At 48.3% G+C, this 24,514-nt stretch overlaps 3 protein-coding genes across 6 annotated transcripts; 2 read left to right on the top strand and 1 right to left on the bottom strand.

Annotated features, from left to right (window-relative positions):
- The first annotated feature begins 5,065 nt into the window (after positions 1 to 5,065).
- CA14 (carbonic anhydrase 14) lies at positions 5,066 to 11,517 on the top strand. 3 transcript variants are annotated; one of them, XM_081024987.1, is made up of 11 exons: positions 5,066 to 5,188; positions 5,586 to 5,679; positions 7,573 to 7,593; positions 8,648 to 8,827; positions 9,209 to 9,351; positions 9,573 to 9,900; positions 10,088 to 10,245; positions 10,342 to 10,462; positions 10,705 to 10,725; positions 10,838 to 10,922; positions 11,046 to 11,517. In XM_081024987.1, exons 2-11 carry the CDS (start codon positions 5,625 to 5,627, stop codon positions 11,107 to 11,109), a joined length of 1,176 nt encoding a protein of 391 aa, XP_080881113.1. In that variant the 5' UTR covers positions 5,066 to 5,188; positions 5,586 to 5,624; the 3' UTR covers positions 11,110 to 11,517. The 3 variants fall into 3 exon arrangements, with proteins under 3 accessions (XP_080881113.1, XP_080881114.1, XP_080881115.1); XM_081024988.1 differs by lacking the exon at positions 5,066 to 5,188 and having other exon boundaries at positions 5,348 to 5,679; positions 9,573 to 9,668; positions 9,834 to 9,900; XM_081024989.1 differs by lacking the exons at positions 5,066 to 5,188; positions 10,088 to 10,245 and having other exon boundaries at positions 5,348 to 5,679; positions 9,573 to 9,668; positions 9,834 to 9,900; positions 10,376 to 10,462.
- Positions 11,518 to 11,837: 320 nt separating this feature from the next.
- APH1A (aph-1 homolog A, gamma-secretase subunit) lies at positions 11,838 to 15,237 on the bottom strand. The gene is made up of 7 exons (XM_081024990.1): positions 15,103 to 15,237; positions 14,378 to 14,548; positions 14,146 to 14,219; positions 13,783 to 13,905; positions 13,509 to 13,636; positions 12,981 to 13,104; positions 11,838 to 12,655 (listed from the first exon to the last, which is right to left on the bottom strand). Exons 1-7 carry the CDS (start codon positions 15,213 to 15,215, stop codon positions 12,591 to 12,593), a joined length of 798 nt encoding a protein of 265 aa, XP_080881116.1. The 5' UTR covers positions 15,216 to 15,237; the 3' UTR covers positions 11,838 to 12,590.
- Positions 14,585 to 24,000, top strand: LOC308487099 (uncharacterized protein C1orf54 homolog). 2 transcript variants are annotated; one of them, XM_081024991.1, is made up of 9 exons: positions 14,585 to 14,685; positions 15,019 to 17,287; positions 17,434 to 17,572; positions 17,705 to 17,769; positions 19,737 to 19,820; positions 20,327 to 20,385; positions 20,781 to 20,909; positions 23,099 to 23,200; positions 23,883 to 24,000. In XM_081024991.1, the coding sequence occupies exons 4-8, from the start codon at positions 17,724 to 17,726 to the stop codon at positions 23,195 to 23,197; spliced, it is 417 nt and encodes a 138-aa protein (XP_080881117.1). In that variant the 5' UTR covers positions 14,585 to 14,685; positions 15,019 to 17,287; positions 17,434 to 17,572; positions 17,705 to 17,723; the 3' UTR covers positions 23,198 to 23,200; positions 23,883 to 24,000. The 2 variants fall into 2 exon arrangements, with proteins under 2 accessions (XP_080881117.1, XP_080881118.1); XM_081024992.1 differs by lacking the exons at positions 14,585 to 14,685; positions 15,019 to 17,287; positions 17,434 to 17,572 and having other exon boundaries at positions 17,659 to 17,769.
- The last annotated feature ends 514 nt before the right edge of the window (positions 24,001 to 24,514 follow it).

Genomic DNA, 24,514 nt, shown 5'->3' with positions numbered 1-24,514 from the left:
ACTGGGAGAATTTTGAGTGATATATGTTTCTGAATCTTCTATTTTCCCCAAACTAATCAGGTATTACTTGTATAATTAAAAAAGAATAATTAAGAGGAAAAGCGATAAGCCATTGCCAAGATCTGGTATTCTCTAGCATTCTGGAGCCAACTCTGGAGCTATTTCCTTTCAATTGTTTTTAATAGGAGCAAAAAGGTTAGCTCTTCTCAACATGCATGGATTTATAACCAACCTGCTACTTAACTAAAACGTATGTGACACATGAATAAGCACGCTGATGGCAGAACGATGGGGAGAATACAGGATCTATGAACTCATTAATAACTGCATTTCACTTACGTAGATGTTGCCTTAGAAATGACTTGAATCAAAAAATGGGCTTGTTGGTTTTTGCATTTGGTTTTCCTTCTCAGAGCAATGCCTCCTCACTACTACAGGAAATTAACTGAGGCATTAGCAGCCAGATCCAGAAATGCACTCTGTTTTCTTTAAAGGCTTTTATTTTTGTTTTGTAAGTATTTTAACACGTTCTGAATTAGGGGTCGGTCAGAGCCTGGTTCTTTGTCCTATTAATATTTCTCTGTGACGTCAGCCAAGTCACTTTACCTTTCAAGACTCACATCGTTTTGAAAAATGTATAGAAATTTTGAGAGCAGACTGTCAATGAAAGCACAGCAAGCTCTTTCGCTTATAAGGTTTCCGAGAAATCCCAATCATTTGTCACAATCTGATCTGAGAACAGATTTTGCATTCATGGGATGATTTAAGTCAGTAATAAGCTACCCATCATTATAAGATTTTGGTATATTATCTCCTGATTTCTAGTTCTATAGCGATTCAGACATAAAAGTTCCTTCAAAAACAAAGAAAAAGTTCTCTTTAAACCAGAATCTTCTCACCTTCTCAGAGGAAAGTGGTAGAAGTGTTAATGTCTTTTGCTTGGGTTGGTCCACAACCTTCATTTGAGTTAGATGAATGGTAGAGAAGAAAGGGGAAAAGACCGGCAGAATGAGGTGGCCCCTAAAGAAGATGGAACAAATAATTACAATTCTAGGGCACCATGATATCCTTTTTCCTTCCTCCTTACAAAGGAAGCAGTTTATTAAATATACTAAGGAGGGGCGGCCGGTTGTCTCAGTGGTTAGAGCACAGTACTCATAACACCAAGGTCGCCGGTTCTATTCCCATATAGGCCACTGAGCTGAGCCTCCACAACTAGATTGAAAACAACGACTTGACTTGGAGCTGATGGGTCCTGGGAAAACACACTGTTCCCCAATATTCCACCCCCCGAAAAAGTCCTTAAATTTAAAAATATATATACGTATATATATATGTGTGCGTGTGTATGTGTATATATATATATGCATATATATACACATATACATATATATACATACATATACACACACACACATATGTGTGTGTATATATATATATATATATATATATATATATATATATATATATATAATATAATCCTGTTTTGACATCAGCTACCCTTTGATGTCACTCTCAGAGACAGTGAAGCATGGGTCTGCCTGCCTTGGAGAAGCAATTTTTATGGTCTTACATATAACTACAGAACCTGGTTATGCTCCCATCCTGTGGAAAGACTGTGGACATTAGGTAAAGAAAATCTCACTGCCAATTGCCCACCTGCCTTGGTTCCCATAACACTTTGCTATACCACAGTTTAGAACTTCTCACCATTGCGTTGCAGTAATTGGCTAAGGTAGCTGCATCTGATAAGAAATTACGAAATTCTTAAGAGCAGGGATTGTCGTATTAATTTTTTATTTCTAGGGCTTGGCACGGTGCCTACCTCCTGGAAATACTCAATATATGTTTATAAACTAGCAAAGGTATCGTTGCTAACCTCTACAAAGACACAACAGTTCCAGAAGCTAGAATCCCTACAAAGACAGGCAAACTCCTCACTACCTCTGCTTCTCCAGCTGGCACAGGCCATTGATTTTCGTGTGGTCCCTCAGACTGGTACCATCAGCACCACCTGGTGACTTGTTAGAAATGCAAATCTCTGGATATAGTCCAGACCTACGGAATCAGAAGCTGCGGTGGGGGGAGGCCCAGAAATCGGTATTTTAACAAGCTTTCCAGGTCAGTCTGATGCACACGGACATTTGAGAAGCAGAGTGGCAGGAGAAAGTTCAATGGCACCTGCGTCCTTGACCTGCTTCATCTTGGCAGTGATATGACCAACCATAGGAGAATCCCTAAATCCCTCAAAACTCAGTCTTTACAGGGTAAACAAGGGAGTTGGAATGCTGCCTGAGGACCCTTCTGGTCTAAAATTCTGTGCAATACCAAAGGTAGAAAGAAAGTAAATAAATGTCCCAATGACTAGACTCATTCATTCATTCAGCAAATATTTATGTACCAGGCAGTGTTCTGGGCATGGAATCAATGCATGACACAAAAATCACTCCTTTTTAATTAAATTTGCAACATTTCACACCACAAACTCTTATCTGTCCTGTTTGTAAGATTCTCATGCTGCATCTGTCGTGAAATGTGAACCAGAAAACTGAGAAAATGATCCAGAGTTCAGACCACTCCCTCCCCCAAATTACTTTGACTTTAATTCTTGGAAGCTTTTGTATTGGCTTAAGGGACTTCAATACCAATGTGTTAGAAAACAATCGTGTGGTAATACATAAATGTGATTATCAAGTTAGAGTATCTCTGGGTCTACTTGGCTTCATGGCACAAAGTTGCTTGCACTTTTAGGAAATCAAATTCCATCTAATTCCGTCTCCTCATCGATTCTCTCTTCTCAGCAATTAGTTACCACCTGTACTGCCTGAGGACGTTCCTGTGCGCAACATTCTGTCCTTTCCATCTGCCTCCCTTCCTCACTGAACTCTCATATACCCCACCATACAAACTCAGAGCACTGCGTGGGTTCCTGTAAGGTGATTTAGACTAATTGGGATACTTAGTGAGTTTAACTATCCTTTTTCAAAAGGACCTTTTAAGAAAAAGCAAACCCCAAAGTCACCGCACTTGGACACTTTCGATTCTGACCCATTCACATTTCACTGCCTGTGAAAGGACAGGAGATGGCGCCAGAAGGCAGCGGGATGTCTTGGTTTTTGTAGGGTTTTAGCCACCCTGGAGGTAAGAATTGGACTGGAGAGAGGCAGGAATTAAAACAAAGGTGCCGGAGTTTGAGCAGCAGTTAAGGTGGAGGAGGGTGGCGGGAGGTGTCTGTTTTTTAAAAAAAAAAACACAAAAAATCATGAGTCCTTTTGACCCCTACCCAAATCAGCCTAATGACAACAAAAATATCCACAGTAAATCCAAAAAGCAAAATAAAGTCAAATCCTTGGGGAATACTGCTGGCCTCCCTTCTTGCTCTTCTAGAAACCAGGGCCTTTGTCCATGTGGAGGGCGCCCGGGGCTGGATGGGCTGCTCACTCAGAAGTAGGAAAGTGCTGAATGGGGCTAAGCCATCTTTGGGAAACAATGTTCAATTGTGTAGACAAAAATCCCAAAGCCCACCAGCGGTGAAACTCTTCCCAGAAGGAATCAAACACAAAACGTTTTAAATGAAAATTTAAAAAATTCACAGCCAACCAGGAGGTGGCGCCGGGCAAGACACACTACCTGCCTTGGGAGCTGGAATTGCCGGGGCCCCAGACGCTCCCCAGGAACTCTGAGGTCATTGTGTCCCGGCCTCTTCTTTCGTATCATGCCAAAGATGTCTCTGCTTTCTTCTTTTTTTTCTTTCCTTTTTTTCCTGTTCCTCTGTGATAAGTATCCTCATTCCCAGGAAGTCTAATTTGCACTTTACCATGTGTTCTTCTTAGATGAGATAGATAGGGGCTGTAGAGGAACATCAAAACATAAAACTTTCCTGTACGGGGAAAAATAATGTGGAAGGTGATGCGGAAAGGAAGTGACATCTGCAAAGAGGCTTTGCTTTGCAGATCAATCACGGGGGACCGAAAGGCATGGCGGGCTCCTGCCTCTGCCAGCACACCCCCTATTCATTTCCGTTCATTTGGCTTTTATCCTGCTCCGGTGTTTACCTTCTGCATCCTTTGTTTTGGCTATTTAGTGCTACTTGGCAGGAGCAAGGAGGGCAGAGGGAGCTCACACAGGAGCACCCTCCTAGCTGGTGACTGGAGAAGCGTAGGGAGTAGAGAAAGAGGTTTCAGTGTCTGGGTGGAAATTATCTGTGGGTTTCACATTCCCTAATGAGGGATTTAGGGTGTACATTCCGATCGGGATTTCCAGTCCCGTGGAGAGCAAGCACCAGCCCACATTCCTGACACAGCAGCCTCTAAGCACCCCTCGCCCAGCTCCCAGGTGGCTGGTTTCACTCGGTTCTACTCATCCTACTCAGCCCTTTGTTGGGCAAGAGGGAAGACCCTGGGCCCCTCTTCCAACTGGGTCACATGGTCTCTCTCTGCTCCCTCCCCTCCCTTTCTTTGGAGTCCGCCTTTTTTTTTTTTTTTTTTTATGATGGTAGTGAATGTTTCTAAGGTCTCCCCAGCTCTTCTCCTGCCCTGGCCTCCCTGCCAGGGGTTGGTGTCCTCTTCAGTGACAAAAGCCGCCCTAGATCTGGACTCCCTGGGGAGGGAGGTGGCTGGGTCTGGCAGTTGAAGCCGCTGTCTCTCCATGGTGCTGCTGCAGCCCCTCCCCCCGCTGGGCACACAAATGGGCTTTATACAGCAAACAAAACCACCCCCCCACCCAGGCCACACAGGCACGTGGACCCAGGCCTCACCGTGGGAAGGAGGTGGTGACAGGCGCTCTGGACAAGCTCTCTTTGCCTTGCTTCTCATTATTTTCCACAGCCCAAGTTTTAGTCCTTGACTTCCTACCCTCCACTTGCACCCTGAGTCTCCCAACTGCTCCCTGGGACCTGTCTCCTAACTCTGGACTCTTCCTATTCCAGACCTGCCCAAAATCTGCAGGGGATTGGGAACAGGTCCTCCACGCATCTGTTCCCTATCCCCCAGGGAGTTGCTCCGCAGAGGAGAAGCCAGCCCAAGACTGAGAAACCAGTGTCCCCCTGAAGGGGCTGGATCAGACCCCAAAGCCTTGCTTCCCTGTCCCCTCCCGCTCCAGGGGACACCCATCTGAGTGTGTCTGTGTGAAAAGCAGAGGAAGGAAGAGCTCACCCCAGCTGGGCTCCTGAGCCCGGGCCAGGGCTCCTGTGAGTCCCGCAGGCAGGCGGGCGGGCTCTGAGCCGGGCCATCCTGCATGCCGAATCGGCTATTTAAGGAGCTATTAGCCAGCAACCTAGCCAGCCCCCCCCCCTCCCCACGTACACCCGTCCAGAGCCACCTTAAAAGCGGGAGGCAATTGTAAAGTCGCTGGCCAGCAAGTAGAGTGAGGGCTGCAAGGGGAGATAAAAAAGAGAGGGCAGGAAGAGATTTTTCCTGGGGACCCAGAAACCCACGACACCCCACTGAAAACCAACTCCCCTGGAAGCCCACAGAGACACAGACAGCAACAGAAAAAGAAATACCTACACTCCACTTCAGGAAATCTCTCTCTCTCCCCCCTCTCTCTCTCCCTCTCCCCCCACCCTGCCTGCCCTCGTCCTCTAGTTTCCAAACTCCCAGTACCTTCTGCTCCTTCCGAGGACCATGAGGTTCTTCACGCTCCTGCTAGAGGTGATTTGGATCCTGGCTGCTGTCGGGGGTAGGTACATCTGGGTGTCTGTGTGTCTGTACTAATATCCACATGTCCTTAGGCGTGCTTAATGCAGGGAGGAGGAGTGGAAAAGGAAGCCTAGGGGCTAGAAAAATAGGCTCGGGGATGGGGGAGAAGAGGGGTGGGGAGGAGACAACTTTCCTTCTTTTCCCTTTGCCTTCCCAGCCCTGCCGCTAGTGGAGATGGGGGAGAACTGGGTTGGGGGAGGAGGGTGGACACACACTGGGGAATCTCTGTGCGGGCTACAGACTCTCTCCGGGGCTCTTCCCCAGCTGCAGCCCTCCTGGCCTTCTTTATTTACGAACTCCTCCAATTAGGGAGCCAAAGAGGCCTGGAGACCGAGAGCGGGCCACCTGCCTAAGCCAGACCCTGCTCCCTGACTCTGAACCTCATGGCCAAGGTTCCCTCTTGAGTCCATGAAACTTTCTCAGTTTTTCCCTGGAAGCCGTAGCAATAACAGTCAACATTCTTGGGCCCTTTACAGTTTACAAAGGACTTTCAGGCGCTTCCAGATGAGGGACTCGGGGAAACAGGCCGAGGTGTTCCAGGGGCATCCCCAGGACCCCTCATTTTTGAGTTTCCTGTACTTATTACACAGTAGGTGTGTGGGTTAAGATTTGCTGGAAGAACAGGGAGAGGGAAGTGTCTAGAGACAGAAGGGGAATGCAGAGAGGATGATGGGGGTGGGAAGCAAAATGAAGAGTTACAAATTGCATCTGAGGAAAAAGAAAAAAGTAGGGAAAGAGTCTCCAGGAAGAGATGTAGAATTAGCGTGTTAGATTAGATGTAGATGTAGAATTAGTGGGGAGGGAAGGACATGGCTGTCCCTGCACAGAAGCGGTGAATTCCAGTTGTTGGGGTGGCCCACTGAGCGGGTGAGAAGCTGCCTCCTGCCCTCTTTTGGGCTGCTTTTCAGAGTTGTCTCAACTGAGGGATGGGCCAGCAGAAGAGCTCAAGGTTGAGATCAAGGATATCTTAGAAGTATGAGGAATTTGAGGGAATGAGAGAGAAAGAGAGAGGTATTCAGGATTTCTCTCCAAAGCTTCTAGTAATTGGAATAATGCAAAGAAAACCTGCAAGGCCAACCTTTCCCCTTGAAGCAGTTTGGTCCTGGGTGAGGGCTGGACCAGCAGACCCCCTGCCTCTCAGCCCGACCGGACTGCACCAGAGTCTGGCATGTGACCCAGCTGGCAGCTCTGTTTCCCACACACAATGCTTCACTTTCATCCTGTCCCTGCCAGGCTGGTTGCCTGTGCCCACCCACCACCCTCACCCTAGAGTGGACCCTGCCGGGACTCCCGCCTTCCTTAGCCATCTGGAAATCTAGGGAGCAGAGGCTCCTGGCGATGGGGAAGTTTCCTCTCCAATTACAGGAACGAGGAGGAAGAACTGAAATGTTCATTTCCAGCTCAGTGCCTTGATTCCTGCAATGCTTCAAAGCAAAGGAATAATCGCCCTTCTCCCCTCAGTGGCACCCCCCACTCTGAACCCCTATCCCCTCCCCTTGTTCCAGTCCCTCTGCCCACACCCTCACCTCACCCCAATCCTCTAAGAGTTAGGTTGGCTCTGCGCAGGCTGGAGGAAACTAAGGACTGGGCGGATGGTGCGTTTGGGTCCAGGTTAATTTTAGTCTCCAGGATTTATCTCTTTTCATTTCTCCTCCCCCTTTACTCAGCAAGCACAAGCACAGCCTGGCTGGTGATTTTAAATAGGCCCCCCGACCTTTCCACCGAGGTGTCTAGTTTCAGGGTTTCCTTTGGGAAGTGCTGGAGCTGAGGGAGGAGAAAGAGCAGAGGGAGGTGGGGCGGTGCGCAGTGCCCGCCCCAGGGAGGGCGCTGACCCTGGCTGCACAGCTATAACCCCAATTCTTCTGCCTTGCAGGTCACCACTGGACGTATGAGGGTGAGAGCCGAACCTAAGGCCTACCCGCACCCCTTTCACACTGGGACCTCTTCACCTGACAGGAAGATTTATGTCCTGGGGTTTCCTAGACCTCTTCACTTTCCCATCTTGCTGTGCCCTAGGTTTTGCACGTGTGACTCCTAGACCCGGTTCTAACCACCCAACCCCTCCTCTCCTGATTCAGCAGAAAAGCCAGTTGTGTCCTCGGTCTGAGAGGGAGCTGGGGTGGAAAAGAAACCCGGTGGGGCAAAAACTGTGAGCTCAGCTGCCACTGCACGATCTGGCTCTTCATCCTAATCAATCCTCCCCACCCTCTACCTCTGGCATTGGGACAGAGCTTGAGGTCAGGGGTGAGGAAGAGACTGGCAGGATAGTTTGTGACCCTGGTGGAGGTGGAACTCAATTCCTTTGAACTTCTAATTAATAACAACTCCAGAGTCAATGCTAGGTCCGGGGTGAGAGTGAAAAGCAGATGAGGGAAAGCCAGCAGCTGTGAATCCCAAGGACAGTTAATAAGGGGCCCCACAGAGCCCCTGCCTCTCTAGGATCATTTTATTTCCCCCGTTTTCCTGCTTCTACTCTGATCACCCCTCTCTGGATATGCAGGCATCCTACCTATCCCCTCTTCCCTCATTCAGCTTTCTTGTCCTCAAACTACATGCAAGTAAAAGCCATTGCACCCATTCACCAGGAGAGCTGGGGAATCATTGCACACATGGGCGGGTGGAGGGACGTGTAGCATCAGGTCCTGCAGGGCCTCCTACCTGTTTCCCTGAAAATAAGACCGGGTCATATTCATTTGTGCTCCAAAAGACGAATTAGGGCTTATGTTCAGGGGATGTCATCCTAAAAAATCATGCTAGGGCTGATTTTCCGGTTAGGTCTTATTTTCAGGGAAACAGGGTACCTCACCCAGCCCCGCACACCGGGGGTCTGCGCCTCGGGTGGAGGGAAGGGCATTTCTATCTCCCCACAGATGTATAGCTTGGTGGGGGGTTGCTGAAGGGTGGTTGGGGCTGGAGAGCAGAACAAAGGTTCCGGTAACCCCCACTAGGCCCACATGGCCAACAGCACTGGTCAGCCTCTTACCCGGAGTGTGGAAGCAACGCCCAGTCCCCCATCAACATTCAGACAGACAGTGTGACTTTTGACCCGGAGTTGCCCGCTGTGCAGCCCCACGGATACGACCAGCCTGGCACCAAGCCTTTGGACCTGCACAATAATGGCCACACAGGTAAAAAGCCCAGGCTCCAAGGAGGTGAAAGTTCCAGTTCCAATCTTACAAGTCAGGGGAAATAAGCATTCTCTGAACTTCTAGATTCTGAAAAGGCTTCCTCTATAAATTTGGAGATGTGAGAATGGGGGTGAGGCTCCTGTAGCCCAAGGTAGGAACTGAATGTGTATGACCAAGTTCAGTGGGTGGATTAGTATCACAGCCTGGACTTGATCTTCACTGAGAAAAAGCTAGAAAAGCAGTGACCTATGGGAAGAGCTGGGTGCTATTAGGGGAGGAAGACAGCAGAGGCTGGCCAAGTCTCCCAAGAAGGGTGGCAACCCCGAGGTGGGGATGTACCCACATTCCTCCACCAACCCCAGCTTGCTCTCTTTCTCACAGTGCAACTCTCTCTGCCCCCTACCCTGTATCTGGAGGGACTTCCCCGGAAGTACGTAGCTGCCCAGCTCCACCTGCACTGGGGTCAGAAAGGATCCCCAGGGGGGTCAGAGCACCAGATCAACAGCCAAGCCTCAGCTGCAGAGGTACCAGGGGGCGAAGCCTGGACTAGGACACTGACAGGCACGGGCGCTGCAGGGGAAAGGAAGGATCTGGAAACTGGGCAAAGCCGTACTTGGGGGATAACTCCAACCTGTGTGGGACAGATTTAGGACATGCTGGAGGTGGTGGTGGGGGGAGCTAGGGTGGAAGCCTTTGGGAGGGGGTAGTGGAGAAACATGCAATGATTCGATGCCTCTCCCCTCAGCTCCACATCGTACATTACGACTCTGATTCCTATCACAGCTTGAGTGAGGCTGCCACGAGGCCTCAGGGTCTGGCTGTCTTGGGCATTCTCTTGGAGGTCAGTGGCCCCACTCCCTCCCAGGTCCCCCTCCACTCTCTGCATCCCTCAGTCCTATTCTGCCCGTGTCTGTTGCTGGTCTCCTTCCAAGGCAAGTCAACAACTCTGATCCTTTATTCTCTACATGGACTCATGCCAAACTCTCCCCCTTTCCTCTCCGTCCAGGTGGGTGAGACTGAGAACCCAGCTTATGAACACATTCTGAGCCACTTGCATAAAATTAGGTATAAAGGTGAGCCCTAAAAATCTATCTTAGGACAAAATGAGATTGGACTTCAGGGAAACTCCCCCCTCCTCCACCCCGAAAGGCCTCAGAGACCTGGGATGAGGAAGTTAGGTGTCAGGGAGTTCCACTCGTGGAGGCATGTCCACATCAGCTAGGGTGCAGTGAGAAGGTAACCCCAGTATGTGCTCTGCAGGTCAGAATACCTCAGTGCTTCCCTTTAACATGCGAGCGCTGCTCCCCCCACTACTGGCACAGTTCTTCCGTTACAATGGCTCGCTCACCACACCCCCCTGCTACCAGAGTGTGCTCTGGACTGTCTTCAATCGAAGGGCCCAGATTTCAATGGGACAGGTGAGTGGTGGAGAGCGGAGGCAGAAGCACAATTGTATCAACGCTTTCCCACTCCTGAGCGACACTTCTCCCCTAATCCCACTCCTGTACCCCCAGCTGGAAAAGCTTCAGGAGACACTGTTCTCCACAGAGAACGAACCCTCTACGCTCCTGGTACAGAACTACCGACTCCCCCAGGCTCTCAATCAGCGAACGGTCTTGGCTTCTTTCATCCAAGGTGACTGAACTGAGCTTGGAAAGGAGATGGGAAGCTGGGGGACTCAACGACAAGAACTAGGGAGCTCCTGGGAAGGAAAAGAAGGCTAAGAGGGGAAGGGTTTCCAGGACTTGCTTGGACTGGGAACCAGTCCCCAACCCTGAGTGGCCAGGTGACTTCCCCAGCATAGAGGCACAGTGGGCTGCTCCCAGCTCCCAGGACGGGATCTGACGTCCCACTGACCCAAGCTTTCTTCCCTACAGCGGAATCCTTGTATACCACAGGTAAGACACCTCCTCAGGTATACAGCAGGGGGTGGCGGCTCCTCCCTGAGCGTGGGAAAGGCTCAGTGTCTGTTAGTCCTAGGCTGACACCTTCCATCTTCCTCTCTCCCAGGTGAAATGCTGAGCCTAGGGGTGGGAATCTTGGCTGGCTGTCTCTGCCTTCTGCTGGCTGTTTATTTCATCGCTAGGAAGATTCGGTGAGGTCCTACGTTCCATTCTTCTAGTCCTTGCTTTTCTACTGAAAAGCATCCCCCTATTCCACCTCTCGTCCGTCTCCCCTAGGACACTAGTCACAACCCTGAACCCCTTCCCCCATCCAGAAAGAAGATGCTGCGAAATCGGAAGACTGTGGTCTTCACTGCAACACAAACCACGGAGGCATAGACTCCAGCTCGGACATCACGGATGCCTTCCCCTCACGCCTATCAGGGAGCTTCTAGAATGGGGTGCAGGAACTGGCCAGAAAATACTGTAGGAGTAGCAGGCAAACACCCCTCCTTCCTCCAGACAGCCCCTATAGAGAGGCATGGACAAGCTCTTGTTCAAGGAAGAACAGCTGAGCCTTCAGTCTCTCAAAACATAGATCAGGAGAACCCTACGCTGACAATGCAGAGGACAAACCTTGTTTAGTTGTAGGGGAAGTTGGGAATGTGCCCCAAAGTCCCTCACCCCCTCTCCTTTATGTCCCTTTCCCTAGGTATGGGCAAGATATCCTCTTAGGAAAAAAACATTGCTGTTTGGGGGGGTTATATTTTTGTTCAATGTATGTGGGAATTAAAGTTTCTAACCTCACCTCTGGCCTTACCTTTGGGATTCTTGAGAGTGGAAGCGTTTCTTAATCCCTCAGTTGGTAGAGGTGGGCAAAAGATTGGGGGAAAAGAAGCATGGGTGAATAACTCTTTTATCCCAATCCTGGAAGGGGAGATCCATTTCTGGAAAATGCTTAACCCAAAGTTTCTGATGTGTTAAACCACCAGCCCAGATCTCTGCCCTTGCACCGAAGCTAGGTTTGGAGGGGATCAGAGATGCCAGGCTAGGAAAGAGGCTAGACGAGACATGAGAGGGCCGAAATTTCAACTAACATGTTGTCCCCTTCCTTAAAAGCCAAGTTCCCCCACAATTATAAAGTCCTTTTTATTAGTCAAAATCACAATCACCTTGATTAAAAGGATGGGACATGCCATCCTCAGCAGAAAATGATACAGTTTATAGAAAACCTGCCCGCCCCTCCCCCAACACACCCCAATTAAAAACTAGAAAAAAATCTGCCCTCCTTCCCTGCGCTGTCACAGTAGGCTGACTCCTCCAGTGGCACTATAGCTCTAGAGTGGGCTAGCTCACCGCAGCACCCTCCATTTCACCTTGGGGAGAGGAGGGATGCTGGTGGTCAAGGAGGTGAAAACATTAGTTCCAGTAATACCAGTTCCCAAACATGCACTTCCTTCCTTTCCCGCAAGGCCCAGGACCATGGGGAAAGGTGGACAGATATGAGCCCAGCCATGAGGAGCGATTTGAGGAGGGAAAATAGAGTCCAAGGAGGTTAGGAGAAGTCCAACATATCCTCCCTCCCTGCACTCCAAAAAAAAAAAAAAAAAAAAAAAAAAAGGCAGTTTGGGGTCTCCATCACACCAAAAATGGTTCCCCTCAGACCTGAGAAAAAGACCAAGATGTCCAGTCTGGGGAGGGGGTCCTGGGAAACTCAGAGCTCGTCTACCCTTGAGGCTCCATTAAGTTCGTCTTCATGGCAATGCCTAAGCTAGGCCCCTTTTCTTGGCAACCTGCACTGTCCACACAGGAGATGGAGAAATACAGGACGAGGAGATCAGAGGAGCACCCCAGGCACAGGGGTCCCCCCCCAGGTTCCCTCAATCCTCGGGTGGGATGCGCAGGGCAGAATACACCATCACCTGACTGTCCTCCTGCCGTCGGCCTGCAGAGGGGAAGGGTGGTGAGTCTTGCGCAGGGTGAGAGCAGAGCACTGACACATGGGAAGTCCTGGATAACAAGGGGGTCCCCAGATGGTGGGGACAGTGCAGATTCAAACCCACCAGTCACAGACTGGCTCAACCCAGGCTGCTCCTGGTAAAGCCTAAAGGTCACCAGTGGACAAAGCAAAACCCTGAAGGTGGTGGGAAAGACCGACGAGGAGACAGAGAATGGTGAACAATGGACCGGGCTGGGGCTGGACTCAGTCATGGGCAGTGGGCAGACAGGCGGGATCTGTCACGTGATCAGTCCAGGTAGTCAGTCCTTACACGAGAGGCTGCGCTGGATACCTCGGAGGGACCCTCCAGCTGTGATGAAGGCCCAGAGCCCCATGGAAACAGTGACTGCATAGATGGGCAGCAGGCTGGCCTCGTACCACGGGTTCAGGAACGTCTGGGGATGGAGGGGTAAGAGTAAAAAAGAGGTTAGATTCTCCCTCTGCCTAATCCCTGTATCCTCTTTGGGCCTTTGACCCAAACCTCCCCGATACTTCACTCAAATCCTGCAGTCCTTCCTTTCAGAGCCCCAACCTCTTGTGGTTAAAGGGACTTTTGATGTACAGCTCCCTCAAGTTCCTTTCACCTCAGGCCATCTGCATTACAGTCTTATTAATCCAAACTCCTCCCCAGAGCAGGTTATACAACTTATGCTGAGGTGCGAGACCTCCAAAGACTCAACTTTTCTACATCCTCTCAAGGTGAGTTCAAACATGTTAAGAAGTAAGGATATATTTCCCCTCCATCCCACTCGCCACTAAATTCTTTTCGCTCTAACTCAGGCACCTATCCCCAACTCACCAGTCCTGATGTCAGTAGGTGACTCCCAACCACCAGGCCCAAAGTCCAGTACCGTTTCCTCTCACAGGCATCAAAGAACACAACTCCCCAAAAGGTATGAAGCAGGATGATGGCTGCCGTCAGAAAGGCTGCAGGGAGAGGGGGAGGAGCTACATCCCTCACCTTCTCCCCACCTCCTGAGAAGTTAAGCCAGAGATGTCTCCCAGGGACCATCCAGAAATCAACCAGACAGAGATGGGTGGGGCACGAAGTCAAGACAGGAAGTATGTCTTACCTGAAGTCAGGAAGTAATAGGGTGAGTCTCCATGGATCCCAACCACACCTGGCCCGAGTGCATCGGCCAAAATATTGATAACAGAGAAGACACCACTGATGATACCGAAGGAAAGACCAGAAACTGGGGGGGGGGGAGGAGAGGCCTCATCAATGTCAGAGGTCACTGTCGCCTGATTCCCAGCGATCCCTCTCCATTCCCAGCCACAGTTCCCCCACACCTACTCTCCCTCCAGACCACCTCTCCTTGGAAGTCAGGTATGAAGGAAAGCAAGTAGCCACTTAGAGCACGTGGATGCTTAGAGACTTCCCTGGGAGAGGGGGGTGTCTGACACCCTCCTCCAGTCCCTCTCCCTTGGCTCACCATAGGCCATCTGGCGGATGGAGATGGGCGATCTTCCGTCCTCACTCAGCGATGCTAACCCCTCATCTGCCTTCCTGGGGTGGGGTGGGGTGGGAAACACGAGGCAGGAATGCTCCTTTCCCCTAATGTCCTCCCTTAGTGCCCCCTCTTCCAAACCACCACCCAGGGGCCGCCCCACTTCTCACAGTGCAATCCGCTGCCCTTCTCCCCTCCAGACCATCCATCCTCTTACTTAAGCAGCTTGTAGTAGGCAAAGCGGAACGCCTCCTGTAGAAGGACCGAGACGGCAGCACCAAAAATCAGGAGGCCATACTGGAGCCGGGCATCGGACGCGTCAGTCACATGGACCAAGATGAACCAGACCACAGAGGCCAAGAGCAGAGATACTAGCCAGAAAAACGCCCTGAGGAAGTAAAGGGACAGTCAGGCAGGGAAGGGCACAGGCGGCTGGAGAAATCCAAGAGGAGAACCAACCAAGGCTGCAGCATGAAAAGTGGAAGTTAGACTTCCGGAGGGTCAGGGAGACCGGGAGCGGACAGGGTAGGCGTCTCCACCATGGGAGTCTGCAGGGATCTGGGCGCAGGGGGTGGGGTCGAACTCTGCTTAGAGTCTTCAGAGCGACGAGACTCAGAGTGTGCGAGCCCAGCAGAACGAGGTATCCATTCCTGGACCCTCCCTTAGGGTCGCCGGAGGTCACCACAGCCCCCTCCCGAGTCGTGGCCTTGTGCCTCCTCTGACGTCGCCGGAAGACGTATAGAGGGAATCTGTGCGATCCCTGGAAGGCGGAAACCAACTGCGGGCAAGGGAAAGTCACCCCAAACCCTGACTCGACCCTTTCCAATCTTTACCTCCCACCTGTCTCCCCCAACCCAGGCTCCCAAGCTCGCCCCAGTTCCTCCAAGCCCTTCCGGATCTCTCTCTTCCGCACCCTCCTGCGTCTCCCCGACCCCTACTCACCCTGCGACCAGGATGATGACACGAAGAGGGTCCCCGGCCACAGTGATCAAGAAAAGCGCAAAGGCCGGGCCGAAAGCGACAAAAGTGCATCCGAAAAACACTGCGGCCCCCATTGCTTGGCAGCTGGGGGCGGAGAGGAGGCCTGGCCAAGAGAGGCGAATGGGAGGAGCACGCCAGCTAGGGGGTCCGCGTGGGGTGGCGACGCGACCCCGTAAGGGGCGCGGTGCAATGTCACCCCCGGACCCCGGGGAAGGGGAAGGGGGGGCACCGAAACCCCGAATACGGGTCCGCGCGACTTCCTCTACGGAAGCCGAGGAGGGGACAAACCCCGGCCGCAGCCCTTTGGCCACCTCCCATTTAATCCCCACCCCCGAAGGCCAATGGAGAACCGGCGGGGTGGAGCTGCGAGGTGGGGGCGTGGCTGCAGGACCTGCTGGGAGTTGTAGTCCCCCTGCGCTTCTGAAGCCCTCCGCCTTGGTCCTGGGAGTGGCTGGAGCGGGTTAAAGGGAATTGGGCCGGAATGGGGCACGGGTTCCTGGGTTCGGTTGGGGCTTGGCCGCGGTTTTCGTTATTTTGTGAAGAAGGGTGGTATCAATTCCACCTCTACTTGAAGAGTTGCAGAGGAGGGAAGATCCTCTTTGAACCTAAGGGACAAATAGGAAGAAAGCACAGGATAGAGGCTGCAGGGAGATAGGGACGGGTATTGTTCTTATTTGAATGAGAGGAAATGGGCTAGAGCTACTGCCTAAGAGACGAACGTTAGACTAGAAGGTAGGAGCTCTTTGAACAGGCCAGGATAGGAAACATGCAATCCAGTGTATCGCTAATGAAGCCCTCAGCTGTAATGACAGGAGAATCAGAGAAGGAAGAAGAGCCTGGAGAGCAATATTAGGAAGGAGGTTAGAGGGAAGTCGGAGTTAAAATTGTTTGTAAAAAGCAATTACAGCGATGGGGTTAAGGGAAAACCAGCCCCTCCTCCCTCTCCAAGTCACTCAGTTCCTTTTATGTCATACTTCCTCTATTTCTTTTCTGGAAATTGAATATCGGTATTGTCTTTTTTTTTTTCAGACTGGGGGGGGCGAGGACAGTGGTTACATGTTAGAGTGAAAGAAAGTTAAGTAGGAGAGGAGGGTATTGTACCCTCATTTGAGTGGGGGTGGAGTTAGTCCTTAGGGAGGATACCAGGATGGGAAACTGAGGGAATCTGGAATATTGTTTTTGAGGAGTAACAAAGTACCAAAAAACTAGAAATTGTTCAAGGAGAACCACACTTCCTTTCCTTCCTGGAAGTGGTTTATGTTTTAATGCACGTTTGTATATCCACAAAGGTATTTCACATTTTTTCCCAGGAAATTCTGGAAAGGAGCTGAAGGAATTGATAGAATACCTTTACATGGAAATTCTTTGAGAGGGTGGGGAGTATCCTGGCCAATGCTTACCACACTGGGTCTTGCCTCTGAGCCCAGCAGGCAGAGTCAGGGTAAGAAGAGATGGAGATAAGACAACTGTTATCTCTCCTTTGAGCTGTTACCATAGCATCTTCTGATGGATGAGAGCAGGCCCCAAACCTATCTTGTTCATGGGGGGTTCCACAGAGACTTGCATAGTGCCTAGTTCATAGCAGATGTTGAAAGAGATTTATTAACTCCCTTAAAAACACTATATTCTTTTCTTATTCCCTTGCCTCTGAATCCTGAATTGCCTATCAGACTAGGCCTAGCACACACCATGCCTAGCACGTATGTTACTAAATGTTTCTGAATTGAATTCCATGAAAATGGGACATATAAAAGCAGAGGAAAGGATAAGCTGAACTCCACTTTTGTAGGCGGGCATGAAAGGAACACACCAAGTGACTAAAGTGGGAGAAGAGGTGTGGCAGGTAGGACAGGGAAAGAGACATCTGCTTTCTCCATTCTTTCATCCCCTTTCCAGAAAGTTGAGAAAGGGGTGAGGTGAGGCCAGTAGTTACCAGAGAGGAAATAACTGGCTTTGGCTGAGAGATTTTTATCAGAAGCAATGTAGCAGGTGCTTTGAGAGTCAGGCAATGATGTTGATATTGCTCCCATAGGTCACAGGTTAAGACAGGCAGAGAAAGGGACTATTTTGTCTAGAAAATGCTCATCCCTCCACAGAACATTTCAGCTCATCCCTCCAAGAGATTGTGCTACTCCGGATGGTGATGGTAAATTGGGGACAGTGAGAGGGAGGGTGAGCTTTTTGTGAGGAGTGGCAGAGAGGGAAGGTGAGGAGGGAAGAGGATTTACTAAAAGAAGTTCCTTCATAGGGTGTGGGGGGGTATTGTACTTTTGTTGTTGTTGTTTTCTTTAGTGGCAGCCGGCATTCTGAATGGATCTAATCTAGGGAGAGGGGAGCTCAATGTACAACTTCCCATCGAAACCCACTCTGCTTGTCTTAATCTGGACATCTCTGGCTGAGACGAGACCGGTAGTAACTGATGATCTAGTCTGTGAGTGAGTGGGAGGAGAATTCTACCCCTTGAGAGAAGAGTTGCTGCAAATCCCTCCCTGCTTTGGAGGAGGGCCAGAGGCGGGGTAAGTTTGGTGGGAAACTGCTGTAATTTCCTTTTTTACTTTCATAGCAATAGTGCAGTATCCAGAATGGATGTCCTCTTCATAGCTGTCCTTGCTGTGCCACTTATCCTGGGTAAGTTCACTTCTCTCCCCGAGCTTGTGGGCCAGGTCTTCTACCATAAATGGGGTGGGAGAAAAGAAAACGAAGAGAGGGTGAGAGTGACCATATTCAGTGGGGAGTAACAATATTCCTTCATCTGTGCTCGAGTCCAGTGTTGGGGGCGGAAAGAGATCTGGAAAGCAGAGCCAGGAGAGGGGGAGGAAAGCAGAGTCCTGTCAAAGAAGGGACAACTGATGGGATGGAGCCCCAGACACGGAGAGGGCCTGACAAGAGTGAACTCAGCTCTCCGTCACCATCGAGTTGAACAAGATGAGAGGGACTAATGTGAGAGTGAAGAAGAGAGGTGGATTCTTTGAAGATGAGGCAGTCTGAGAGTAGTGAGGGAAGCCTGGATATCTTCTTTCCCAGAGACTTGGAAAAGAAAACACTGTATCAGTAGAGACATAGAAGTCAGGGTGACCTTTAGGGTAGTGGAGAACTGGCTGCCTTTAGGGACAGGGTCCAAAAAGTAGCATGGTTCCTTTTCTCCTTTGTTGCCAATCTGCCAGGTGCTCTCATTGTTTCCTTTTCCTCCAGAGTCTTGTGTCACTGCTTGTGGTTAAGGGAGAGCATTCACAGAGCTTAGGGAAATGTTTAGCAGGAGGCCTGCCGTCCTCGATCCAATCATATCAAAACCACATATTTTAAGTCCTGGGAAGGAAGAAAAAACGAATGCAGATGGATCACTTAGTCCAGCTGACTCATTTTAAGAAAACAAATGTAAAAAGGCTTGATCGGAGTTATTCTGCTAATTAGCAGTAAAATGGAACTGAAAACCAAGGCCAAAAGCCAAGAGTGTGTGTGTTTGTTATCGAGAGACACTGATAGGGGAAGATATCTCAGAAGTACATATGGTCTTATAAGTACAGTATGGTGTAGAGCATACTGAATAGTAGATTTGAAGTTTTGGTGTTTTTTTGTTTTGTTTTGTTTTTAAATATTTTATTGGGGAAGAGGAACAGGACTTCACTGGGGAACTGTGTACTTCCAGGACTTTTTATTTCCAAGTCAAGTTATTGTCCTTTCAATCTTAGTTGTGGAGGGTGCCATTCAGCTTCAAGTTGTTGTCCTTTCAGTCTTAGTTGTGGAGGGCACAGCTCAGCTCCAGGTCCAGTAGCCATTGCTAGTTGCAGGGGGCGCAGCCCACCATCCCTTGCGGGAGTCGAACTGGCAACCTTGTGGTTGAGAGGACGCGCTCCAACCAACTGAGCCATCTGGGAGACAGCTCAGCTCAAGGTGACATGTTCAGTCTTAGTTGCAGGGGGCGGAGCCCACCATCCCTTGCAGGACTCGAACTGGCACCTTGTTGTTGAGAGCCCACTGGCCCATGTATCGAACCAGCAGCCTTTGGAGTTAGGAGCATGGAGCTCCAACCGCCTGAGCCACCGGGCCGGCCCCCGGAGTGTTTTTTTATTTTTTTTTAAATTTTTTATTGGGGAATTTTGGGGAAGAGTGTTTTTCCAGGACTCATCAGCTCCAAGTCAAGTCGTTGTTTTCAATCTATTTGTGGAGTCATTTTCACTCTAGTGGTGGAGCGTGCAGCTCACTGGCCCATGTGGGAATCAAACCAGCCACTTGGGTGTTATGAGCACTGCACTCTAACCAACTGAGCCAACCAGCCGTAATAGATTTGGAGTCTTCATTTCTGCTTCCTCCCTTTTTTAGGTTTAATTCTTGCTTTTGGTTTACAGTATGTGAAGGGACCTGTTTTCTGATTTGGGAGTTACCAGATTGAAAGGGCAAGAGTAACAGACCTCATCCATCACAGATTTGGAGCCTAGAAGACTAAGATGGGTTCAGAGGTGCAGAGACACGGAGACAGTTTGATCCTCTGAGGGGAGGCAGAGAGAAAGGAAACTGATAGAACTCAGGTCCACCTCAGGTGTCCTGTTGCCAAGGAGTTCCAGATGCCCCTTGACCTCTAGTCCTTGTCCCCATAGGACAAAAATATGAGGCTGAAGAAGGACTGGAAGAAGATGATTATTATCAGGTGATCTATTATTATACAGTCACCCCCAATTATGGTGAGTATGTATAGAGCTCTGACCCTCGCTTAGCAGGATGGAGAGAGGTTGGGGGATACTTAGTTGTGAGACTTTGCCTTTCCCTTTGCAATGGAGCAACTGAGTCAGGGAGAAATTTGGCTATGAGCAACGACTATCAAGGATCAGGATGTTATTGCTCAAGCTAGCGATTTTCAACCTTTGGAAATTGGTTGAAACAGTTTGAAAAAATTTGTAAATTACTAGGTTGGTGCAAAAGTAATTGCGGTATTCGCAATTTTTTTTTTAACCTTTTAAACCACAATTGCTTTTGGATCAACCTAATATTTTAGACACTAGATTGGAAATATAAATGCATACACATTCACAAACATTTTTCACATTAAAGTTCTTTACAATTAGATTATATCAGTAAATCTTACAACCTGAGCAAGCTGAAGTGTTCTGGGTCATTTCTTTCTCTTCTCATTTCTAGATCTAGTAATACCTTTCATTTTTGTTACTATTGATTGTTTTCTCCTCCCCAGATGACTTTGGTGCAAGTTTCACTCTTGATTACTCCATGTTTGAGTCAGAGGACAGGCTGGTGAGTGACATCTACGAGGATCAGGATAGGTAAAGTTGAAAAGAAACTGGGTAATGTTGAAATGTAAATAATTGGCAGGAGTAAAAATAAGTGAAGTGAAACAAGGTAATGGGCCCAAAATAGGCCTGTTCACCACAGCTGGGGAGGAGAATGAAACCAGAACCCAGTAGGTTTGCTAAGACACTGATACGTATAGCTTTCGTCTTGAATCAAGGGAATGGGTAAATTGGATGGGTACATAAGCCATGAAAATATAAGGCAGGGAGGATCCCTGAGCTTACATCTTGGGGGTCAAGGGGGACAGGAGAGGTGAAGGAGAGAAGAACTCTAGAGAACCTATGAGGATGTTGGATGGAGGTGATAATAACTCTGTTTCCTAATCCTGTGGAGGGTAGAACAGGGTGGATAAGGAGTTAACAAAAGCAGAAGAGACTACCGTCAGTCATGAAACAGAACGTGCAGACCATGAGAAGCCTGTAACAGTGAAACCAGTGAAACCAGTGAAACCAGTGACAGTGGAAACAGTGAGTTAATTGGGGACAAGGGGGGAGGGAATCGGGACATCCCTTACCCTGGATAGAACTCAGAGCTGGTGACGTGAAGCAGAGGGAGAATTGGAATATCAGGCTTCAGTGGATGGAGGACACCTGTATTGCATTGCGCGTGTTCCTGTCAGCTTGGCCATCATTTCTTTCACTGAGATTTAATACTAATCCTGTACACACAACACCAGGGAGATTTTGGTGCAGTTAAATTTCAGTTCAGTAGTACTTAATGTGTATGTAACCCATGTCGTTATTGCTCTCAAAGTATTTATAAAACTCAAATTTACAAGTTATGAAACATTTAGAACAAAATGAAAAGGTTTGCAACAATGTTAAATTACATATAAATTTGAGAGCATACATATGACATAGACAAGTCCTTCAGGCAGTGGAAGGAGAGAAATCAGCATAGGAGTTTCTGGAAGACTTAGAAGATGATTGTGTTTGAGATATACTTAGAAGAATAGGTGAATTTTTGATTGGTGGTATATTATGAAAGGATGAAAGCAGTTAGGAGGAAGAATAATTATCCCAAGAGTGAAAGAGCTGCAAAGAGGGAGCTAGAACAAGGATAGCATGTTTTGTGGACGAGCTATGATTGAAGGAGAGGGCATATGAAAAGGAACAGTGGGAAATTAAGAAACAAACAAAATTTACAAGGCTCCTAATGTTTGCTTGGCAATTTCACATGTGGGAAGATAGGGTGAAATGATAGAGTCTGAAGTGTGAGGCTGAAGTTTGGACTTCTAATAGGGAACCTAGTAAGTTCTTTGGTGTGGTAAAAACACAATGAAAGTGGTATTTTAGAAAAATTATTTGTCTGGTTGTACGCAGGAAGCTGTGGAATGGAGAGAGATGCACATCATTCCCCAAACAATCCATTAAAGCCTTGTTCTAGGACTGGCATTTTGAATGGAGAGGATAAAAATAAGAAGTATTTTCTCAGCCACAAAAAAAAAAAAAAATGTGAAATCTTACCATTTGCAACAATATGGATGGACCTAAAGGGTATTATGCTAGTGAGATGAATCAGACAGAAAAAGACAAACATCATATGATCTCAGTTATATGTGGAATCTAAAGAATAAAACAAACAAACAAACAAAAACAGAAAAAATATTTTGAAGAAAATACATTGTTTCAGTGATAATTTCATATGAGCCCTCACATGAGGAATTAAAATAACTTCGAAGTTTTAACCTGGGTATATGGGAAAATGGTTAACCAAAATGCAAACTGTGGGAGATTAGAGTGGTTTAGGAAGAAAGTTACAAATTTGGTGACAGCCAACCTGAATTTATGGTGGCTGTCCTAAAGGTAGGGGAACTAGGCCAAGGCTACAGTTCTAAGTGCAAAGTCACGGTTATGAAAGCTGATCAGTGTAGTAGAGCCAGTACACACAGAAGAACAAAAGGCCATGGCTGTGCTTATAGTTAGTAGAAGGAGAAAGAGAAATCAATCAAGGCAATCTGGAGAGTTGATTGGAGAGGTAAGCAGACAGCCAAGTTTGTGTTATATAGAGTCTAGAAGAGAACCTTTAATAGAAGCTACCAAGAGGCCAAGGAGAAGTTCATTGTTAACCTTCCAAAAAAAGCAGTTTTAATTGCGTGGTTTGAGCAAAATCTAGATTTTTTGGAGTCAGAGAGGAAGTACATTGTGAGGAAGAGTATAGACCAATCAATTGTGAAAACTGGTGATGAAAAGACAAGCAACAGCTAGAAAGGGCCACAGGACCAAAGGGCTGCCTGAATATAGTTGAACACAGATGGGAGGAGTCAGCAGGCATGCAAAGCCGGTGATTGACGAGGACAGAGAAGTATTTTAAAGTATACTCATGTAGTAGGCTTCCATTAGATTGTACATTTCTTGAGTGGAAGCCATGTCTTAATCATATTTCTATCCCTTCTATAACATGTAGTGTATAGTGTCATGCACATAAGAGATAAAACATACATGTTGCATTGAGTGGGACCTCGTGGTATGGTCAGGAATGGCTGAAAGGCATAGAAGAAAGACCACTTTATGGTGATGGGGAGGAAGGGTGGATCTTTAAGCTCAAAGGAAAGGAAGACCAAGGTTGGTATAAATAGATGGCTGTCCTTCCACAGGGGGAGGAGGGTGGTAGGAAGGCTGGCGCTGGCCTACTGTGGGGGATGTCTGTATTCTAGCAGAGTCCAGATGTGAATGATGCTGGATCCCATCTGCAGAGTCCTGTTCCCCTTCTCCTGTCCTGGGCCCTGGTTCAGGGATGCATGTATTTCATGTAGAAGGTGAGTGTAGCCACTGGCCTTGGAGTCTTTGAAGCAATTTTTATCACTGTCTCTGGCTAGTGTTTCCAGCCTGGTCAATTCTCAGCTGCTTAAAAGAAGAGGGATCACAGTTAGAAAAATCTTATTATCTACATTTAAGGAAGTTTAGGAGCTGTCGAGCCAAAGACTTTTGTAGTAAGAGTCATTATATTATCTGAACTGGAAGGATTTGAGGACCTTCCAGAGCAGAAGCAGGTGCAATGGAGAAGAAACCACTCCAGGTTTCCAGTCTGCCTTGAGGAATCAAAGCTGGCTCCAGCCTGGCAGTGGTTTAAGGCACGGCAGGTGCTAGAGGGCAAAATGGGAGGGGCCCTACAACCTGGCAGAGTCAAGAGGCAAAGTTCAGAGGCAGAAGAGGTGGTGGTTTCCTAATGTAGGGGAGAGGTGGTGGGGGAAAGGAGAAGGGCATAGAAACCTGGATTATAGGGAAGGGATTGAAGTTGGGATTCAAAATAAGTATGGAGCTTTAAGAGATTTAACAGAAAGGAGAGAAGAGGCAAGGGGACACACCTTCCAGGAGATGTCATAGGAAAATCTAGCTCAGAATATGAAATCTGGGGGGTTTTCATAGAGGTGGGGGGCATGAAGGGGTTACCTGAGTCCCCTGAACCTGGTTGTTGTTTTTTCCTCTTTGCTGTTTTAGGAGAAAGAAGGCTGCAATGACTCTTTGGATGGGGATTTGGGAAGAGGAAAGTGGAAGATAAAATAAATAAATGAAGCAATCTGGTTACTCTCCACTCCTTCATGAGGGTCTGTTCATGAAGCCACAACACTAAAGAGAACTTTAGGATATGGGGTTGGGAAGAGTGGATTAGAAAGGGAGTCAGGTGACAGTAGTATTAGAGGGAATTAGTAGGACTGAATAAAGCAGAAATTTGGGGAAGAATGGAGAAAAGCACTCACAGACAACATGTTTATTCACAGTCCATAATTCCCTATAATTCTATTGCTTTATTATATATGGTGTTGAAACTGGGGAGTTTAAGTTTATTTAGCACACTTTTTTTTCTTGTTATAAAATAAGCACATTGTTAAACATATGTAAAATATAAAGAAATACTTAGAATAGATTTTAAAAATTCACACCCTCCTCCACTTACCCCTCCCACCCCAAACAACGTGCCTTTTCCAGTCAGTAATTAGGGTAGGCAGAGACGTACTTAAACATTTTTTTTTTCTCTATCCTCGGGACCCTAATCAGAACTGGGCTGCCCCCTTGCGGTCTCTTCCGTGTCACAGCTTCAATCAGTCTACCGTCCCTGAGCCCCTATCCCC

Source organism: Rhinolophus hipposideros (assembly GCF_964194185.1).
Source record: "Rhinolophus hipposideros genome assembly, chromosome: 19".
Lineage (NCBI taxonomy): Eukaryota > Metazoa > Chordata > Mammalia > Chiroptera > Rhinolophidae > Rhinolophus > Rhinolophus hipposideros.
This window is presented reverse-complemented; position numbering and strand designations above follow the sequence as displayed.